This window comes from Perca flavescens, chromosome 2, assembly GCF_004354835.1.
Source record: "Perca flavescens isolate YP-PL-M2 chromosome 2, PFLA_1.0, whole genome shotgun sequence".
NCBI classification, from domain to species: domain Eukaryota; kingdom Metazoa; phylum Chordata; class Actinopteri; order Perciformes; family Percidae; genus Perca; species Perca flavescens.
In genome coordinates this window covers 5,977,544-5,999,294 of record NC_041332.1, presented here as the reverse complement: position 1 = coordinate 5,999,294, position 21,751 = coordinate 5,977,544, and the positions used below count along the sequence as shown (strand labels likewise).

The 21,751-nt window shown below is 40.4% G+C and overlaps 1 protein-coding gene across 1 annotated transcript; it reads right to left on the bottom strand.

Annotated features, from left to right (window-relative positions):
* Nucleotides 1-11,998: 11,998 nt before the first annotated feature.
* LOC114573777 (transcription initiation factor TFIID subunit 11-like) lies at nucleotides 11,999-16,658 on the bottom strand. Its single transcript, XM_028606096.1, has 5 exons — nucleotides 16,571-16,658; nucleotides 14,958-15,128; nucleotides 14,048-14,674; nucleotides 12,820-12,880; nucleotides 11,999-12,113 (listed from the first exon to the last, which is right to left on the bottom strand). Exons 1-5 carry the CDS (start codon nucleotides 16,656-16,658, stop codon nucleotides 12,044-12,046), a joined length of 1,017 nt encoding a protein of 338 aa, XP_028461897.1. The 3' UTR covers nucleotides 11,999-12,043.
* Nucleotides 16,659-21,751: the final 5,093 nt, after the last annotated feature.

The window sequence follows — 21,751 nt, the reverse complement described above, 5'->3', positions numbered from 1 at the left end:
ATGTCTTGTGAGAATTCTGTTTTTTTGGTATGGCCATCAGTTAATGTCTGTAAAATGGGGAAATTGTTTATCTGCATCTTTTTGTTTATATGGATGAACTTTCAAGATTTTTAAATGATTGTGGAATGGGCTGCAGGGTTGGCAACAGTACCATTAACCACTTAATGTATGCGGATGACCTTGTTATTTTTTGTCCATACAGCGCCGGGTTACAAGAGCTGTTACATTTGTGCTCACAGTATGGAACAGACTTTGATACAAGATACAACTCAAAGAAAAGTATTATTATGATAACTCGAAGTAGAGATGACTCCAAATTGACATTCCCTGATTTCTTTTTGTCAGGTAACAGACTTAAGGTTACAAATGAATGTAAATATTTGGGACACTATGTGACTGCAGACTTGTCTGACGACAGACATTTACAGACAGTGCGGCATGCTTTATGGGCAGGCTAACATGCTGATCCGTAGGTTTGGAATGTGCTCAATACCTGTTAAAATCAGACTCTTTAAGGCGTACTGCACTACCATGTATACTGCACACCTGTTAGCGTATAATGATGCTTTGCGGATGCTACTGAGGGTCCCACGATGGAGTAGTGCAAGCCAAATGTTTGTAAATGTGGGTTTGCCAAATTGCCCTGCTGTACTACGTAATCTTATGTACAGGTGTATGTGCAGGCTTTCGAGCTCAGCGAATAGTATCATCACTGCACTGATAAATCCTGGACTAAGCTCTGTACGATACTCCTCTGGTATTTGGACTCACTGGCTTATGAGCCTATCGAGGAGATAAATGTATTGTTTTTTATGTGTGTTTTTTTTCTTCTCTGTAATATGGACCAGTTTTTACATGTCTGAAATGAAGCAAATAATAATTTATGACTTGTACTTACAGTAAGATTCGGCATGAGGACTCAGATTAACTTTACTTTCAGAGGACACCTCTCTGGAAACATCTGGAATGTGTTCTCAGTGGGGCCCCCAAGATAGTGATGTCTTTGTTGAAAAGAAGGCCAGTTGGCTTGTAGCCATTGGTCAATTATTGATCCCACCCCAATTTATGAAGTATAGATATGCGGTTTCACACAAAGAACTTTAGAGTGACCATTGGAGAATTGGAAAACTGTTGCTCTCCGGCTCTGCAGAGCTTGTAAATTGATGCTGAATTCTGTGATGTAAATAAACTTTTATAATCAAGAAACAGTGTCAGCGGACTCCTCTACATACAGCATTACACCATCGATACTACATACACCACAGTAGCAACAAGCCTGTGGAACAGGCTAACAGGAAATCGAAAGATGGTCAGAAGTTTAGAAAGATTTTAACAGGCACTGAAAAAATGGCTCTGATGCCAATGTTAGTATGTTTTTTTTTAATACTGTATTGTCTTGATGGATTTATTTAACATATGTATAGATGTGATGATTGATGCTTGATCTGCTGCCACTTGCTCACAATGGAAATAAGCCCCAGGGCTTTATTGTGTTATCCTGACTTTGTTTTGTTTTTTTAATGTATGGTGCAAAGCTGTATCGTATCTTATAACGAAAGGGTCAAATAAAATCAATCAATCGTCTTTAAATCCTTACATCGGTTACCTGTCTGTCACAGAATGACTTTTAAAATTATTTAATTTGTTTAGAAATCACTGAATAGCTTTGCCCCATCCTATCTGTCAGACATGGTTGAGACATCTGTGCCTGCTCCGTCCCTCAGATCCTTTTAACTCCAACCTCCTGATTGTTCCTGAGGTCAGAACTCAAAGGCACGGAGACATGTAACAGGGGTTCACATCTCTTCTTGACTATATCGTTAATAATATCCCCGTTAACACTTTTTATTGCCATTGATGGTCGTTGTGTGGTGTGATAGAATTAGACTAACATGACAGTTAGACCCGATCTGAAGAAGCACAGACCTTGATGATTTTTTTTATGAGTGCAATTTCAACAATGTGTCTCAGTTTTCAACTGTAGCCTAAACTGGTCAGGATGCAACAGGAAATGAGTCTGATACCAGCATTGAATATCATATTCCTTGAGCACTAAAAGGTGAACACACCAAGCACACTGTCTTTGCAGTGGTAGGAATTAATAGTCTGATCAGAGAAGATTTAGTCAGTGTTTTTATAATAAACATGTTCTCATTTATTCTCACTTACTGGAAAGTTACAGATAGCAGAACATGCAAAAATAATTTTCTTAGTTTTCACATCTTGAAAAAATCACTTTAAAGTAGATTAAAGTGGTAAAACAATATCATCAAAACTATTGAAATTATTGAGATACATTTGTCAGTTCAACTTCAAGTTCTGATGATTTTTGGGGGCAAATTCACCCACAAAGGAACTGAGACAAAATAACTTTATTATAGAAATCGCACAGGTTGATTAAAATGAAAAACTGTGACATGCTCCACAATGTTTGAGATGAAACCATGAGGGTCAAATGTCACATTGAAGGTAGAAGAAATGATTGTTGGTATGAGCTTCAGCAGCAGGTGGAAAGCGCATCAGCTGCTCATTTACACTCGTCAAAGTAGTTCTTGGTGCGATAATGGCACTCGCCAGAGGAGGACTTCAAAAACAACCTATTGTGACGAAGAAAAAGTGAAACAATTTGTTTAAACAGCAGTTATTAATTTGTCAGTAAGCAGCACATGCCTGCACTTATATTTTGTTTGTTAGTAACTTTCCTGGCTGGATACAGAATTTCTATGCAATATAATCTTCATTGTGACTCCACTTGATCTGTATATAAACACTGTATTCAGCAATAAAGTTAACTCTGATTTCATGTATTTTTTTGTACCATCTTAAATCCTTATTGTTAAGATAATGTTTCTATGTAAATTTAATACGCCAGGCTGAACATCACTCCACTTTAAGTTTCTGAAACGCTTCCAACGCTATAAATTGTGGGTAACTCCATTTGGCATTTTTGCCCCCTAAATATGCTGATATAGCCCTGTATATACTGACCAGCTATAACTTTGGTGGCAATTGTGCAAGTCGTGGCTGCTAAATGCTACCAGAGATGGCTGGTTTAATATCTGCATAGCAAAGAATTCAACTCACTAAACACAAATATGACATACCTAAGAAGGGTATATATACTGTATATGTAAATGTATGTATGTAGGTATATGTATGTAAATACACCTCCCATTGTTTATAAAATAACTTATTACACTATCCATCTATAGCAGTATCATTTTAACTTTGCTGTACAGAAACTTACCTCCACTGATCAGTCTTCATCAAGCAAGCGATGTCATCCATAATGTTGTCATCAGTGAAGGCTTCAGGTGGAAAAAGAACAGTTTTTAAAATGCAAAATATCTCATTTAAATATTTATCATGTCTGTATGTGTCGGGTTCAAAGACTCACCATCGCAGGTTGTATTGCACTTGTTATTGGAGGAGCGATAACCAGAATTACAGAAGGTCTCGTCAGACAGCTGGAAGATCCCGTAAAGGCCGAGAGACGACTGCCCGGTCTCCTCACTGGATTGGTTCTTATGTTTCCCACCTTCCTCAGCCTCATCTTCATCCTTCTCATCACTGTCTTCATCCTCATCTTCATCCTTCACATCACTGTCTTCATCCTCATCTTCACCCTTCTCATCACTGTCTTCATCCTTATCTTCATCCTTATCATCACTGTCTTTATCCTTGTCTTCATCCTTCTCATCACTGTCTTCATCCTTGCTGCTCTCCTTGCTGCTCTCCTTGCTCCTCTCCTTGCTGCTTTCCTCGCTGCTCTCCTCGCTGCTCTTCTTGCTGCTCTCCTCGCTGCTCTCCTCGCTGCTCTCCTTACTGCTCTTCTTGCTGCTCTCCTCACTGCTCTCCTTGCTGCTCTCCTTACTGCTCTCCTCGCTGCTCTCCTCACTGCTTTCCTTACTGCTCTCCTTACTGCTCTCCTCGCTGCTCTCCTTACTGCTCTTCTTGCTGCTCTCCTCGCTGCTCTCCTTACTGCTCTCCTTGCTGCTCTCCTCACTGCTCTCCTCGCTGCTCTCCTTACTGCTCTCCTTACTGCTCTCCTCGCTGCTCTCCTCGCTGCTCTCCTTACTGCTCTCCTTACTGCTCTTCTTGCTGCTCTCCTTACTGCTCTCCTTGCTGCTCACCCTGCTTCTCTCCCCACGGTCAGACATCTTGAAGATCCCGTAAAGGCCGAGAGACAAACTCATGCTCTTCTCACCGGATCGCTCCTCACTGGATCTCTTCTTAGGTTTCCCACCTTCCTCAGCCTCTTCTCCATCCTCATCGGACATGCTGTCGACACCCTGCAGCGCCACCTTGTTCAGCAGTTCCTCCTGGCTCAAGTCCATTTCTGCTGAGTCAGACTCTTTGCTGCTTGCGTCACGCTTTCTTCTGTTGATGCCAGCTCTGGTTCCGTTTGTGCCTAGGGTTGAATTTGTGGCACCTGTTGGGATTGGCCTGGTGGTAGTTGGTGTGGTGGTTGTTGTTCCAGTGGTATTCAGTTGGATAGTTGCTGGTGCAGCGGTCGTTCCATTGACTCGTTTTGACTTACTCGTTTTGAAAGGAGTTGTAGTTGTTGACGTGGCTGTGGTTTTAGTTATGCGTTTGCCGAACACCTTGACCAGGTTGGTGTTCAGACGGGACCAGCTGTTCACCTCACAGATAACTGCAACAAACAAGCCATGCACGCAGATGGAGGGAAGCAAAGAAGAAAAAGAAGAGAAGTTCAATAAAAAAATGATAGTCAATAGTCTTTTTGGTAGTTTTGTGACTCTTTTATTATCCTCACCTTTTGCCAGGTATTCCTCCTTGAATTTTTGAAGCTGTCGGGGCAGCGTCATCGCTTGCCCGAGCTTTTCTTTCAGCTCGCATTTGGAGACGGTCCGGCCCTCGGACAGGCTGCGCACCAGAACGGCCACCGCCAATACCACCAGCAACCCAAACTTCATGTCAGCGGTTTCTGTGATAAAAACATCATCAGGGTTAGAGGAGGATGGGGGTTACTGTAGGTGAGTCACCCTGTGTACAGTGTACCTCAACCAATGCAGACAAGTGTTTTTTGCAGGGCTGAAGCCAGACGTAAATATTCAGCGCTCAGCCCAAACCTAGCGAGGGTCCGCACTATAAGAAATAAAATCATCCAGAGCCTACATCCTGTTTTGTATCTAACTGTTCTCCAACTGTCTTCATTATTCTGAAACCAGAACACAACTAATGTTGAGGATTTTCCCTCTTGCCACCTGAACTGCGGTTGCGGATCACCACACACAGAATGATTATGGACTGCAACAACATGATTTTCACAGAAACTTGGCTTAACAACGGAATAGACAACAGCACTATCGAGCTAGCTGGACGCTGCCTCCTCCGTGCAGACAGAACAGCTGTTGACTCCGGCAAAACCAGAGATGAGTGTTTGAGCATTTTAATGCCACCACCATCACTGAGAGTCACTGCTCAACTAACCTTGAGTATCTCATGGTTAAGTGTAGACCTTTCCATTTGCCCAGAGAGTTTACATCAACTGTAATAACAGCAGTTTACATTCCTCCTGATGCTAACGCTAAGACTGCCATGAAAGAACTGAATTCTGCCAGTGGTGGAGGAAGTACTGAGAGTCAGTAAAAGTACAAATAACACAATGTCAATCCTACTTAAGTAAAAGTAAAAAGTACCTCCTTTAAAATCTACTTTAAGTATTAAAAGTAAAAGTACTTGCATAATGATTTATTCTCTTAATGTCTATATTCTAATAATTAAAAGAAAGTATGGGCTGTGTCATTTTAATTAAGTTAGTTTTAGGTTCATTTAATTGTTACCATCTTGTGGTCCAGTTTACATTCTGACTTACAATTCTGGTTATCTATCAGGGTGATCTGCATGAAGCTCGACTTTGCATTATTTCCCACGGGACAGTGAATGCTGCACACATTTATCTAGCGACAAGTACGTGTCTTCACAGCTGAGGAGGAACGTGAGTGTTTTTAAGATAAATATACGTGTTGTATATTAAACCTATGTGAACAGATGCTTCACATATGACCAAGCAGAGTATCGGGAGCAGCGGTAGTATCGGGAGCAGCGGTAGTACCGGGAGCGGTACGCCCCTGGCCAATAAATGCTATTGAAGGGCGGGTCTTGGTGTTTTGATTAACGTTAATGTTAGGCTACTGCTCTGCTTTCAGCTCCAGATTGTTGTCATATAGCAACCGAGCGTCTCTAGCCAATTTCAGCTGCACAAGCTACAAAATACCTAATTAGGCGGTATTTAACTCCTAATAAGACTGTAGAGACATGCCTATAGGTAGCAGTATACAGCACTATGTTTAACTCCTAATAAGACTGTAGAGACATGCCTATAGGTAGCAGTATACAGCGCTATGTTTAACTCCTAATAAGACTGTAGAGACATGCCTATAGGTAGCAGTATACAGCACTATGTTTAACTCCTAATAAGACTGTAGAGACATGTCTATAGGTAGCAGTATACAGCACTATGTTTAACTCCTAATAAGACTGTAGAGACATGTCTATAGGTAGCAGTATACAGCGCTATGTTTAACTCCTAATAAGACTGTAGAGACATGCCTATAGGTAGCAGTATACAGCACTATGTTTAACTCCTAATAAGACTGTAGAGACATGCCTATAGGTAGCAGTATACAGCACTATGTTTAACTCCTAATAAGACTGTAGAGACATGCCTATAGGTAGCAGTATACAGCACTATGTTTAACTCCTAATAAGACTGTAGAGACATGCCTATAGGTAGCAGTATACAGCACTATGTTTAACTCCTAATAAGACTGTAGAGACATGTCTATAGGTAACAGTATACAGCACTATGTTTAACTCCTAATAAGACTGTAGAGACTTGCCTATAGGTAGCAGTATACAGTGCTATATGTACGACTTCTTCATTTGGTTACAACAAAGACAAAAGTGCTTAAAATTGTAGAAAACCACAATGGTGTGATGCACGACGTAGCCATCTTTGAAAGTGAACTCGGGGTCCTCTGACTTCAGGCGACTTGACGAGTCGTATATACAACCTCAGTGGCGTTCTTTTTACAACTTCCGGTTCATAACTCTGGAAAACGACTCGTAGATCGACTTCGGTGGACAAAAAGAACGCACCATAACTCAGGGCCTGTGCTGTGCAGCTGACTGAGGTTTGGACTGACATATTTAGGGCCCTATTTTAATGATCTGAAACGCAAGTATCAAACGTGAAACGCAAGTAGCTTTGTGGGAGGATCTCTGGCGCTGTTGCTATTATACCGGCGGGATAAATGACTTTAAGTAATCAATGCCCGTCTTAGCCGGGTGGCGATGTTGCTGCGGCCTCTCGGGCGCATCTCCTCAAGTCTGGAGAGGATTGCTGCAGCCATGGAGCGTGGGCCTCCAAACGCACCAGCTGCTCCTGTTGTGCCCCTTCCTCCTCCCCCCCCCCAACTCCATCTCCGTCCACCCACTCCACCAGGAGCACATTGCGCATTACTCCTGGACCAGAACCCGCCGGAGTGTCCAATCCCGCCGTAGTTCAACATCACGTCTCCTTAAGTCCTCTAATATTTCCTCATTTATGTCATCAACACATCCATGATTCATGGAAATGTTGTAAAACACAACAAGCCACAAAGAATGCTGCGACTTTTTGAGGATTGTACTGTAAAGTGCCTCCTGACCGATCCAAACACCTGAAGCGCATTTTCAGTAATATCTTTCCTTGTAATTATGTATGGTTTGCAAAAATCGGAAACTGCTGCGTCCGTGTAGATGAGAGAAGCAAAGTGTATGCGCGTTGTGCACACGCTACATTATGGCCAAGCATGCGCCCCTAAAATAGCATCTGAATAACGCGTCACTGACTTAAGACTAGCGCCACTGACTTTAGACCAGGTTTTTCCTGGTCTGTGGCAGAATTGTTTTCTGAAATTGCAAAATAGCACCAGGCAAAGTTTGCGCCGGAACACACCTCCTCTTTTCGCTGAACCGCCCCCGGGAGCGCAAATACATTCCTTAACTTACCAACGTGCGTCTGTAGAGGGAAAAGTCCGCTGTGTGTCGGGTGCAAAATAGGAATGATACATGCGTCAGGGTACAAAGGCAATTGCGCTGAGTGCAAGCTAGGGCCCTTAATCTGTCACTAGCCCAGGCAGCTGTCCCCATGTGCTTTAAAACCACCTCCATCGTGCCGGTGCCAAAACACTCCACTGCAGCAAGCCTTAACGACTTCCGTCCAGTTGCACTCACCCCCATCATTATGAAGTGCTTCGAGAGGCTGGTCCTGGCCCATCTCAAGACCTGCTTACCACCTTCACTGGACCCCTTCCAATTCGCCTATCGTCAGAACAGGAGCACAGAGGATGCCATCTTTACGGCACTTCACTTTGCCTTGTCCCATCTTGACAATAGCAACACCTATGTGAGAATGTTGTTCATTGACTTTAGTTCAGCATTTAACACCATCATCCCCTCCAAAGTGATACCAAACTCAGTGAACTGGGCATCAATACCTCCCTCTGTAACTGCATTCTGGACTTCCTAACCAACAGACCTCAGTCTGTTAGGCTAGATAATTCAATTGAATTTATAGTATCAAATCATAATCAAATATAAGAGTTATCTCAAGACACTATACAGATAGAGTAGGTCTAGACCACACTCTATAATATACAAACACCCAACAATTCCAGTAATTTCCCCAAGAGCAAGCATTTAGTGGGACAATGGCAAGGAAAAACTCCCTTTTAGGAAGAAACCTCGAACAGACCCAGGTTCTTAGTAGGCAGTGTCTGACGGTGCCGGTTGGGGGTGTGATGAAGAGTGGCAATAACAGTCACAATAAAGATAATGGAACAGTGACTAGAAATAGTAGTTGTAGTAGTTAATGGCATAGCAGGGCACTGCAGAGCGTTACAGGATGTAGCAAGGCACAGCAGAGCATAGCAGGGCATAGCAGAAGCAGGACGCAACCTCCTCAACAATCACCCTGAACACTGGCGTACCACAGGGATGTGTGCTGAGCCCTCTCCTTTACTCCCTGTTCACCTAGGACTGCACACCTGTACATGACTCCAACACCATTGTAAAGTTTGCAGACGACACTACGGTGATTGGTCTCATCAGCAACAACGATGAGATGGCCTACAGGGAGGAGATCCAACACCTATCATAGTGGTGCACTGACAACAACCTGGCTCTCAACACCAAGAAGACCAAAGAGCTCATTGTGGACTTCAGGAAGTCTAAAGCTAGCACACACACCCCATCTCATCAACGGGACAGAGGTGCAAACTGCATTTCGCTGTCTTTGTACTTGTACTCTGCACAATGACAATAAAGTTGAATCTAAAAAAAATGTACTAGGAGGTTAATGCCTCGATGCAGAGATCCAGGGTTCGAGTCCGACCTGTGATGGTTTCCTGCATGTCTTCCCCCTCTCTCTCCCCATTCTCACCTAGCTGTCCTGTCAAAAGTATAGGCAGAAAAGCCCCAAAAAATTATCTTTAAAAATGAAAAAAAGATTTTTAAGGGCTTTTTAAGAAAACATTTGGTGCATTGGAACCAGTTCACAATGATAAATAGAAGAATAAATCAAATCAGCTATTGAAAAGTCAACTTTTTAAATGATAAAATGCAATTTCTTTTCCGTCCTGGTTTGAGATAGTTATCCTTGTTTCTAGAAAATCTGTGACTAAGGGAAATGAACCGAGAACTAAAACAACCAAGCACATAAACCTTTTTCTTATGAGAAAAAAGTCTTAAAAGATGCATTTTTAAAGTATATATGTTTTTAAAACTCTATGTGCAAGCATACTTAAAAAACTTTTCATGTTTAGAACATATTGTAAAGTTTTTGTCATCACTGGATTATTGGAAAATTTCTCCAAGACACATTAATGCTAAAATATGATAATAATAATAATAATAATAATAATAATAATAATAATATAATGTTATATTATATTTCTTTTTAAAAGTAGGATACCTGCCAGTGGGATGATTTTAATTGACCTGATTCCAGAAGAAATAAACTATTTAAAAGTCAACTACTCAAATGATGAATGCTTTTTTCTGATATTGATCCTAATTTCAAAATGAACTGAGAAAAACATTTTCCTTAAGAATAAAAGTCTGAATTTAAAGAAGTATATTTATAGAAATGGATGTCAGTGTTCTTAAAAGTATATTTGCAGAAGCGCTCTAAAAACAATTCATGTTTAGAAAACATTTTAAAGTTTTTGTAGGTGTCCTTTATTCTACAAAATCAGATAACCAATCTGCAAATCATCATCAGGGGTAAAGTTAATGAGAGACACTTTTAATTATATCCGTCATTAATGCACAAACAGTCATAAAGTAAATGTTGTACACAGCTTAAAGTAAGCAGAGACAAAAACCTGGCCCTGGGTGAATTTATTGCTGATTTGGATACGTCTTTATGAATAAATTAAAAGTTATTATTTCATAATCTTTCTGTGTTTTGTTCAGCATCAAACAGAGTGGTAAGGTAAATAAACATGGCAACTGAACAAGTGTTGAAATCATCATCAAATAAAACAGCACTGACAATATGGCAATACAAACAATTATAACAAAAAAAAAGATGTTTCTTACAGTTCGAAAGTTGTTCCAAGTAGAGTATAAAGTTTCTTTGTTGATGGAAGTTTGCAGCACTGTGTCTTCGGACAGAAAAATCTGAGATTATATATCATGACTTAAAGAGTTATAATGGCTCATTTACTCAAAAGCTAAAAAAAACTGTCAAAGTCATTGTAACTCAACACAGTTTCTGTGTCCATTGTGAAAACATAGGAGAACTTTTTTTTATCCCACAGTGCCATCAGAGACTGTTCACCTGATCCGTGACATTTACAGCTTTTGTTGTCTTCGTATCGATTTACAGCCACAATGACGCATCACAATCACATAGAGATTTAAACTGATCACAGGGTTTCATGTGTGTTGTCTCCTATTGTCATATAGTGTATTAGACCATGGAAACTATGGACCTGTTTCTATTCTGTGTAGTCTGTCAAAGATAATTGAAAAGATAATTTTTGAACAGATTGACAAGTATCTGGCATCACACAATCTACTCTGTAGATGATATGAGTTCCAGTCTGGCTTTCGTAAATCACATTCCACTGACAGCTGTTTACTGTATCTAACTGACTACAGCAGGAGAGAGGTAGATAAAGGTCATTATTTTGGTATGGTCACGTTAGACCTACAGAAGGCCTTTGATACCGTCGACCATGTCATTTTGGTACATAAATTAAAAGCCATTGGTTTTAATGACTTAGCAGTCAGATGGGTGAGTTCTTATCTGAAGCATAGGAAGCAGGTGGTGGATATTGACCCAAATATTTAATCAATTATTTTAATTATTTTAATAATTATGTTCCCAGCTACTCCACCAGGGGCAGCTCTTCTGATTTTGTACCTCCTTGAGTTAAGAGTAATTTACGTAATGTAGCAACGAGCCTGTGGAACAGGTTGCCAGGAAATCTAAAGATGGTCAGAACAGAAGTTTAGGAGGCTTTAAGCAGGCACTGAAATAAGGGCTCAGATGCCAATCTTAGTATATATTTGTTATTGAATAAGCACAGACAGTTCCGATGTTGTCGATGATTTTTTTATGAAGTGCAATTTCAACAATGTGTCGTTGTGTTTTCAACTGTAGCCTAAACTGGTCAGGATGCAACAGGAAATGAGTCTGATACCAGCTTTAAATGTTATATTCCTTGAGCACTAAAAGGTGAACACACCAAGCACACTGTCTTTACAGTGGTAGGAATTAGTAGTCTGATCAGAGAAGAGTTAAGATTTAGTCAGGGTTTTTATAATAAACATGTTCTCAAACACAAACCATAAATTGCTAAATATGTTTATTGGAAAGTTACAGATAGCAGAAGACACAAAAAAAAATGTAATATTCAGGGGAGGCGAGCTCCCCCTAGCTCCCCCGTAGTTCATGCCCTGCATTGAAGGTATGAAATGATTGTAGGTGTAAGCTTCAGCAGCAGGTGGAAAACGTGTCAGCTGCTCATTTACACTCCTCAAAGTAGTTCTTGATACGATAATGGCACTCGCCAGAGGAGGACTTCAAAAACGACCTATTGTGACAAAGAAAAAGTGAAACAATTTGTTAAAACAACAGTTATTAATTTGTCCGTAAGCAGCACATGGTCCCATAACTGTTATGTTTCTTTACTCTTCATTGTCTGAAGTTAAATGCCTGCACTTCTATTTTGTTTGTTAGTATCTTTCCTGGCTGGATACAGAATATAATCTTCATTGTGACTTCAATTTTTTTTTATTTAAACTGTGCAAAACAACAGATGTGTCCTCTTATCAAAAGTGCAACTGAAATTGTAGTTTATCTTAAAGAAGAAAAGTTAACAAATTAATTAGATTTCAAGAACAAATCCCACATCAAAATAACTCAATAAATAGAAAACAAATCTCATCAAATGAATAAACTAAGAAGACGTATTGAAGTCGGAAGTCTGAAGGGAAATCTAAAGTAAAATTAATAAAATTAAAATGAATTAATAAAGCCATTTAAAGTTAAATTCTTTCTTTTTTATCTCTTAACCAATTCACGTTGCATTGTTACATCCCAAATACTGACTAAAATATTCTATTTTTAACTTTTTATTCAACATCTCTTTTGCGACAACATTTGAACATCTTCCAGGCTCCTTGCAGAGTTTAATCAATTCACTAATAAGCTAAATTAAAAGACATGGTTGATGAATAAACCAGCTGTACTTGCATTTTATAGCTGTATCATTTTAATTTTGCTGTACAGAAACTTACCCCCACTGATTAGTCTTCACAAAGCAAGTGATGTCGTCCAAAATGTCATCATCAGTGAAGGCTTCAGGGGAGACAAAGAATGGCTTTTAATATTTAAAATATCTCAATAAAAGTAACTATATGTAACTTCGAAAATGTTTCTGAAACTGTGAAATTTCTCAAATGACCTTTCCCAACAAACAAGACTAAAGCGTGATTTATGGTCCTGCGGAGGCTCCACACACAGGTGTCGCCGTAGCCTATGTAAGCGGCCTGAAGTTTATACTTGTGCGTTGGTGTGTGCGTCGATCTCTTTAAGAGAATAGCAGGGCCGGCATGTGTGTGTGTACCAGGTACCAGGGACTTTTTTCTTTATGGAAAACCAAAAAAGGCGAGTAGAGTAAAGGCGAGTCATGTAATGGAAAAAACGCCAATAGTGAGAGAAACAAAGTGTCTCTCTTGTTCTTTCTGACCACGGTGGGAAATCTGTAGCAGGAAAAAGTTAACCCTCTCCTTGATTTCATGTTATTTATGGAGGAGAACCAGGAAACGAGTCGGGGGGAAATGGAATGCTACTAAGCCATGGCCGAGCGGCGTGCATCGCCGTGACGTGTAGTTAAATTTTTTGAGAGGTGCACATCAGGCTACGGTGTAGGGTCCTGTCTCCACATACCTGCGTACTTAACCACGGTGTAGATTTTAGGTAGAAGCATGAATCGCGCTTAACAGTGAAAAGAACATTATTTTTAAATAGTTTTTAGTAATGTATCTGCCTGGGTCAGATTTTCCCCGCAAAGTCACATAGTGTGACAGAGCACATTTTCTGGCAGGTCACAGATTTCGGTGTAACACCAAAAAAACCTCTGTAATTGTATCCAGCCGGCGGAGCCAGGTAAAAGGTACTAGCAGATTTCTTCATATATGCCTAATAGTATTTTCATTTTATTTTAGAAGTTATCTGTTATAGTTATGGCTGATACTGGGGCAGGACCATCACAAAAAAAAAGAAGGAAATTAAACGAAGGATTGTAAATTATTCAAAACTAACCCCAAAGAATGATTTTCTGTTTGAGAAACACACAAGTATATGACCTCCTGGTTAGTTAACTGTTGATTCTAGCGGTCGTGTTTTTACCACACCTGCTGTCATAAAGGTCTTTTTTAACCTTTAACCTCTAACAAACACAAACACAAACTGAACGTTACATATAGCCACTTTAAATTATCATCATGTCTGTATGTGTCTCACCATCACAGGTTGTGTTGCACTTGTTTTTGGAGGAGCGATAACCAGAATTACAGAAGGTCTCGTCAGACAGCTGGAAGATCCCGTAAAGGCCAAGAGAAGAATGCTTGGTCTCCTCACTGGATCGGTCCTCACTGGATCGGTCCTCTTTGGATCGCTTCTTACGTTTCCCACCTTCCTCCTCATCCCTCTCATCGCTGTCTTCATCCTCGTCTTCATCCTCGTCTTCATCCCTGTTATCACTGCCTTTAGCCTTGTCTCCATCCTCATCGACCGTGCCGTTGACACCCTGACTCCTCACCTCGTCGCCCTCGTTCAGCAGTTCCCCCTGGCTAGAGTGCATCTCTGCAGAGTCAGACTCCTCACTGCTCACACCGCGCTTTCTTCTGTTTGGAGGTGTTGGGGTGATCGGCAATTGGGTGGTAGTTGTTTGGGTGGTAGTTGGTGCGGTGGTCGTTGTTTCGGTGGTATTCAGTTGGGTAGTTGTTGGTGCAGCGGTCGTTCCATTGACTCGTGGTGCGAGAGTTGTGACCGTAGTCGTTGGCGTGGCTTTGGTTGTAGTTGTGCGTTTGCCGAACACCTTGACCAGGCCGGTGTTGAGACTGGACCGTCTGTTCACCTCACAGATAACTGCAACAAACAAGCCATGCACGTAGATGGAGGGAAGCAAAGAAGAAAGGGAAGAGAAGTCATTTATAAATGATCAACAGATTAATCGTCAACGAAAATACAGGTTGCAGAGGTAGGATACCCAGACATTTATTTTTTGTCTTTTCTACCAACTGAGCTGAGGAACAAACTCTTACTCTTATCTGTCTTCCTGCTCTGTATTTTCTCAGAGAGTGATTCATGCTGGTCACTCTGGAGGTGATGATGTGACTTATGTAACTCTCAGGAGTTTTATTATCCTCACCTTTTGCCAGGTATTCCTCCTTGAACTTTTGAAGCTGTGGGGGCAGCGTCATCGCTTGCCCGAGCTTTTCTTTCAGCTCGCATCTGGAGACGATCCGGCCCTCGGACAGGCTGGGCACCAGAACGGCCACCGCCAATACCACCAGCAACCCAAACTTCATGTTAATGGTTTCTGTGGGGAAAAACATCATCAGGGTTAGAGGAGGATGGGGGTTAGGTGAGTCACCCTGTGTACAGTGTACCTCAACCAATGCAAAGTGTTTCCATTTGCAGGGGCAAAGCCAGACGTTGGAAACAATCGGAGTTGAGCCCAAAACCTAGGGAGTTTCCGAGAATGCTCCATATAGGGCAGTATTTGTACACTTCTTTTCCAAGCAATTTGTTAATAGAATGCCTGAAAATCTTTACATCATTTGGGAAAACGTGATAGTCGCCATGGAAAACAATCTTCCTGTATATCAGTGATTCCCAACCATGGATAGCTGTACCCCAGGTACTTCTGCAGTTGCCAGGGGGTACGTGGAACGATAGTAGAGGAGCTCTACTGATAAATTATGATCTAAATGGAAGAATAGATCAGCTGTTAAAACCTGAACATTACATGCTGCAGTTATCTGAAAGTGTGTAAAAATCTAGTTAGCAAGCGAGAACAGAATGTTTGCCAAAAGAAATGACTAATTGGTATGAATAAATAGCTAAAAGGGATGACTTACTGTTCAAATAATCAGCTAAAAACATTTAAAATAGATAAAAGTTGAAATAATTAGCTAAAAGTAATGGATAATAATTTTGAAACATTCAGCTTCACTCCAAGTTAGTAGAATTGCTGACCAAACCAACCTAAAGTTTGTCAGTTGAATCGTATGAAATAATAAAAAATATCCATTCACAGTTGGAACATAGATTGGGAATTGATGAAGGTGTACGTGAGTTCATCTGACAGGGCTGTTACATTGGGAACCACTGCTGTAGAGCTACATCCTGTATCTAATTAGTTTCAAGATATATATCCTCATTTCCAGTGAACCGAGAAAAACAAGCATCCAAATCCAATTTAAGAAATAAAAGTCTAAAAGTCTGAATTTAAAGAAGTATATTAACAGAAATGTAGTTTCATGTTCTTAAAATTATATTTGCAGAAGCACACAAGTTTTTTGTGTCCTCCTTATTCTACAAATTCAGATAACCAATCTGCACATCATCACAAACAGCCATAAAGTAAAAGTTGTACACAGCTTAAAGTAAGCAGAGACAAAAAACTGTCCCTAGGTGAATATATTGCTGATTGATGTTTTTATGGATATATTAAAAGTTATTTTACAATTATTCTGTGTTTTGTTAAGCTTCAAACAGAGTGGTGAGGTAAACAAACATGGCAACAGAACAAGTTTTGAAATCATCATCAAATAAAACTTCATACAATATAACATAAACAGCACTGACAATATGGCAATACAAACAATGATAACAGAAAAAAAAGAAGAAAAAGATGTTTCTTACGGTTCAAATGTTCCAAGTAGAGGATAAAGTTTCTTTGTTGATGGAAGTTTGCAGCTCTGTGTCTTCAGACAGAAAAATCTGAGTTTATATACCATGACCAAGCAGTGGACCGACCTGTTTTACGAGTCATCATGGCTCGTTTCCTTGAAGAGCCGATTAAATATTCAAAGTCACCGTGACTCAACACAGTTTCTGTGACCATTGTTTAAACATGAAGTACATTTAAAACCCACAGTGACATCAGAGACTGTTCACCCAACACATGACCTTCCTTCCACAGCGCTGCGGAGGAGGGTCTGGCTAGTCCACACAGCATTCCAGGATGGGGAAAAACGTGCTCTGGTTTATTGGCATTAAACCAATCACAATCGTATTGGGTGGGCACTATGCGCCGTATGGAGCCACGGTGCCGCTGCAAAATGGCCTCGGGAAGGAACTTGTTTTGGTGGAACATGCGTACGTTTAAAAGTTGTTTTAGTCGTGCAACAGAAAAGTCAGATTGGACAGATAGTCTAGCTAGCTGTCTGGATTTACCATGCAGAGATCTGAGGACCAGTTAACCATAGTCCTCTCAAATCCACCGAAGTTTAGAACGCCAACACAAAGAAAGAGGAAGGGGGCGGATATCGGCAAAAATACATGCATCCGGCGAAATATCCTGCGGCACCGGAGCAATTCCGGAAATGGAACGTCGAGGAGGTCGAGTTTAGGAGCCCTTGTTGGTTGGAAAGGTTGTTTCTGCCTCTAAATGATTCAAATTAATGAATGAGGCTTATATTTGACAGATTATAGCCCACCCAGAACTTTGTACCTTTTGAAATACCTTTTTGAAAAGGGACACTACAACCAGTAACACAATTTTTCAAAGGAGCTTTTGACGGGCTGCACACACTCCCACAGAAAGAAATTTTGTCCTTAAGGATTTTGATTATGAGCTATAATGTCTAAATCATCCAAGGTAGACTGACCATGAGCTAGGAAGTTGTAAAAGAAAATGAACTGAATTCAAACAGTATCCAACAGAGTTTAGAACGCCAACACAAAGAAAGAGGATGGTGACGGACATCCGGCCTAAATGAGGGACATCCGGTGGAAATTCCGGCGGCACCGGAGCATCCCGGAAGTGGACAAAGACTACCCAACAAAAAGCCCTACAAAAGTTCCTTAGCCATCATAGAGTTTGGCAAATCAAAACCAGAATCAGAAGGTTTTATTGCCACAATAAGTATCCTGGAATTTGCCTTTTCGAAGGTGAATACATAAACAAATAAAAAGCAGGCTACCACACAACCGACTCACAGCAACCTGTTTCACAGCCTGAAAATTAAAACTCTCCTTCTATCATTTCAAGCCGAAATGATTAGACCATTAAACATAGAACTGTATCTGGATCGTTTCCAGTTTCTAAAATGTGAGGATTTTTCTGCATTGAGCACATTTACTACTTTAAGTACATTTTCCCGATGATACTAACATTCTTTTACTGAAGTAACATTTTCAATGCAGTACTTTGACTTGTAACAGAGTATTTTTACAGTGTGGTACTAGTACTTTTACTGAAGTAAAGGATCTGAATACTTCTTCCACCACTGATTAGATCACATCTTTAAAACATTAAGAAGGTGATATAGTGCACGTTGCTTCACTGGATTCCTGCAGATGATGAACGATCAGCAACGGCTGTCAGACTGGTTAGCTGTCACATTCTGCAAACTCATGATGTTAATCATGAAAGCCCCAAACACCTGAGCTCTTTGTTCACTGTGAGGTAAGTCCAGTTAGAGTCAAACAGGTGCTTTTCATGTCACAACGCAACAGGTAACCATTGTTTCTTCGCACGGACACAGCCTCATCTTACACACCCACACAGGCAGTGGTATAGTCTAATGTATTGTAGTGGGGTATACTGTATTGTATATGTATGGGCCTGTATATATGAGCCTGGGGGGGGGGATATCAAAGTGGAAGGTCTGGGTATCCTCCCCCAGGGAAATTGTGAGCATCAAAGACTTTATTTCCTGCATTCTGATACACTTTTATGCACCAATTAACGGTGGAAATCCCTTTATTTAGCCTATGCGAAGAAAAAAAAACAATTCAAAATATATCAAAAATATAACGTTAAGTATGTTGTTTACCAGCTGCTGTCAAACAACAACCACATGCATCAAGTCCAGCTCCACAATGTAACTAAGTACATCCACTCAAGTACAGTCCTACATTTTAAAAATATCATAATTATAATGGAAAGCATGTTGTTACGTGCCATTGCACATTTTTAAGTGGGTTTATGGAGGTTCTGGAGCTTTCTTAGTGGGTATACTGCGTATATCTGCGTATCACGTAGACTACACCACTGCGCACAGGTTTCAGCTCATTACTCCTCGCTCCAGAAGCCAATGTGGTGCCTTCAAGGTGCTTGTTTCCTCCTCCAACTATGCAACAGTCCAAAACCAAAATATATTTAGCTTACTATCATATGACCAGTGGTTGAAGAAGTATTCAGATATTTTACTTTAGTTTATGAACATCAAAGATTAAAGATCCCATATCATGCTCATTTTCAGATTCTTACGTATTTTGGGTTTTTACTAGAATTTGTTTACATGCTTTAATGTCATAATGTCTGTCTGAATATACCTGTATGGACCTTTTTCAGAGCAGACATGTTGACTTGTCATAGTAGGAAAAGCACAGCTGACATTGATAACGATGGCTCAATTCCATCAAGTGTCCCAGTAAGATATTTCAGTGAGTCAGCATGCACAATACCAGGACCTCTCCTAAGTGGAATGCAGCCATCAGTAATGGTTTAATACCAGGACCTCTCCTAAGTGGAATGCAGCCATCAGTAATGGTTTAATACCAGGGTCTCTCCTAAGTGGAATACAGCCATCAGTAATGGTTTAATACCAGGACCTCTCCTAAGTGGAATACAGCCATCAGTAATGGTTTAATACCAGGACCTCTCCTAAGTGGAATACAGCCATCAGAAATGGTTTTGAATACACCTGTGCTTTTCCTACTATGACATGTCAACATGTCTGCCGTGAAAAACGTTTATTCACCCTCTGGCTGAATAGCTCTATTTTGGTGCCTTTCTGTTTAAGCCCCTCTCCCGAAAAAAAAAATATATTTACATTTATAGTGATAGTGACCATGGGTCAAACAAACACAGGACTTTCAACCCAGGATACCGGGGTTCATTTTTTATTTGAACATGAAGTAAACGGTGAGGTTTACTTTACGAAGCAGCGTTCAGCGTCACGTGCACAACTGAAGTAACTAACGTCTGATTTTAACACAAACCACAATGTTTTAATTAAGTAGTTTTGGGGCCTAAATGTACTCAAACTGCAACCTTTTCACTAACGACTATAATGTTCTCTGGTTTAGATATGAGATCGGAAAATACTGCTCTGGGTCGCATTACAAAGTAGGAACAAACTACACATGATTTTATGACCACCTTACACCAAACGATTGGGACGACGGGAGTGCGCCCCAACTCTAGCAGACTCTTGATTTCATTCCGACAATGTAAATGTGTCTGCAACAGTGGAATTGTTTGAAAAGTCGTTTGGTGTAAGGTCAGCATTAGCTGTTTTTATATTCTTTATATTCTCTTCAACCATTCGCCATTTTGTTTAATGACTCATTCCGATGTACGCAATTATCTTATGGAAATTTTGCTTCTTTTGAATATGTGGCTCTTTAGCTAAGATCCTCCCCTCAAGCTATACTTCTAAATATCTACAGGCCACCTAAATACTGTGCAAACTTCTTTGACGATTTTAATGAACTGCTGTCTATAATCTGTATTAACTTTGACCATGTAATTATTGCTGGTGATTTCAACATTCATGTTGACAACCCCCAGGACCGAGGGACCAAAGAACTGTGTTGTGTTTTTGAGAGCTATGGACTGACTCAGCATGTTACACAGCCCACGCACAATAAGGGGCACACACTGGACTTGATTATCTCAAAGGGTCTAAACATTTCCAAGGTTGTGGTGACTGATGATCATTCCTGTGTTTTCTTTAACGGCACTATCTCTGTGCCCAAAAGTGTTCAAACAAAGTTAATCAGGAAACGGTATATCACTGAAAACACCAGTGAATCATTCATTCAGCTTTTCTCCTCTACACCCGCCCTCACTGGGGCCTCAGTCGCTGAGCTTGTAGATAATTTCAACTGTAAAATTACGAATGTTATTGATGCTATTGCTCCCACTAAGGTCAAAGCTGTCTCTGGTAAGAAAAGATCTCCATGGAGAAATTTTATAGTTGTGAGAACAGAAAAAAGAGAGTGTCGAAAAGCTGAACGCAGTTGGCGAAAATCTAATCTCCAGATCCATTATAACACTTATAAAGAGAGACTTCGCATTTATAATCTGGAACTAAGAAATGCAAGGCGGTCCTTTTTCTCTGACATTATCGCCAGAAACAATAATAATTCACGTGCTTTGTTTGCTACTGTTGATAGATTAACAAACCCTCCAGTACCAATAGCATCTGAACTGTTGTCTACCAAGGCTTGCAATGACTTTGCCTCCTTCTTCACAGACAAAATTCAGAAAATTAGACAAACAGTCAGTGCTTCTATATCAAGTACAGGATATGTGTTGTCACAGTGTGCACGCAAAACAAATTCCAACATGACACAATTTCATACGATCAACCTTAAAAACCTGGAGGACATTATATAACATCTGAAAACCTCCTCCTGTTGCCTTGATATTCTACCAACGGGTGTTTTCAAAAATGTTTCGGACTGTTTGGCTTCTGATCTTCTACAGATTGTAAACACGTCTCTGCTCTCAGGTATCTTCCCACAGGCCCTGAAAACTGCAGTCATCAAGCCACTCCTAAAAAAGAACAATCTAGACACGACACTAATGAGCAACTATAGGCCAATATCAAACCTTCCATTTTTAAGTAAAATCATAGAAAAAGTGGTTTTTCAACAACTCAATTTTTTCTTATCGCTAAACAGTTTTGGTGCCTTCCAGTCAGGTTTTCGACCACACCACAGCACCGAGACGGCTCTTGTTAAAGTCTTTAATGACATCCACTTAAACAAAATTTCAGTCTTAGTATTACTTGATCTCAGTGCTGCATTTGATACGGTAGACCATGACATATTGCTTGACCGATTGGAAAACTGGGTTGGTCTTTCTGGCTCAGTACTAAAGTGGTTTGAATCCTATTTAAAGAATAGGGACTACTTTGTGTCTATAGGTAATTATACATCTGAGCATACAAATATGACGTGCAGAGTTCCCCAAGGCTC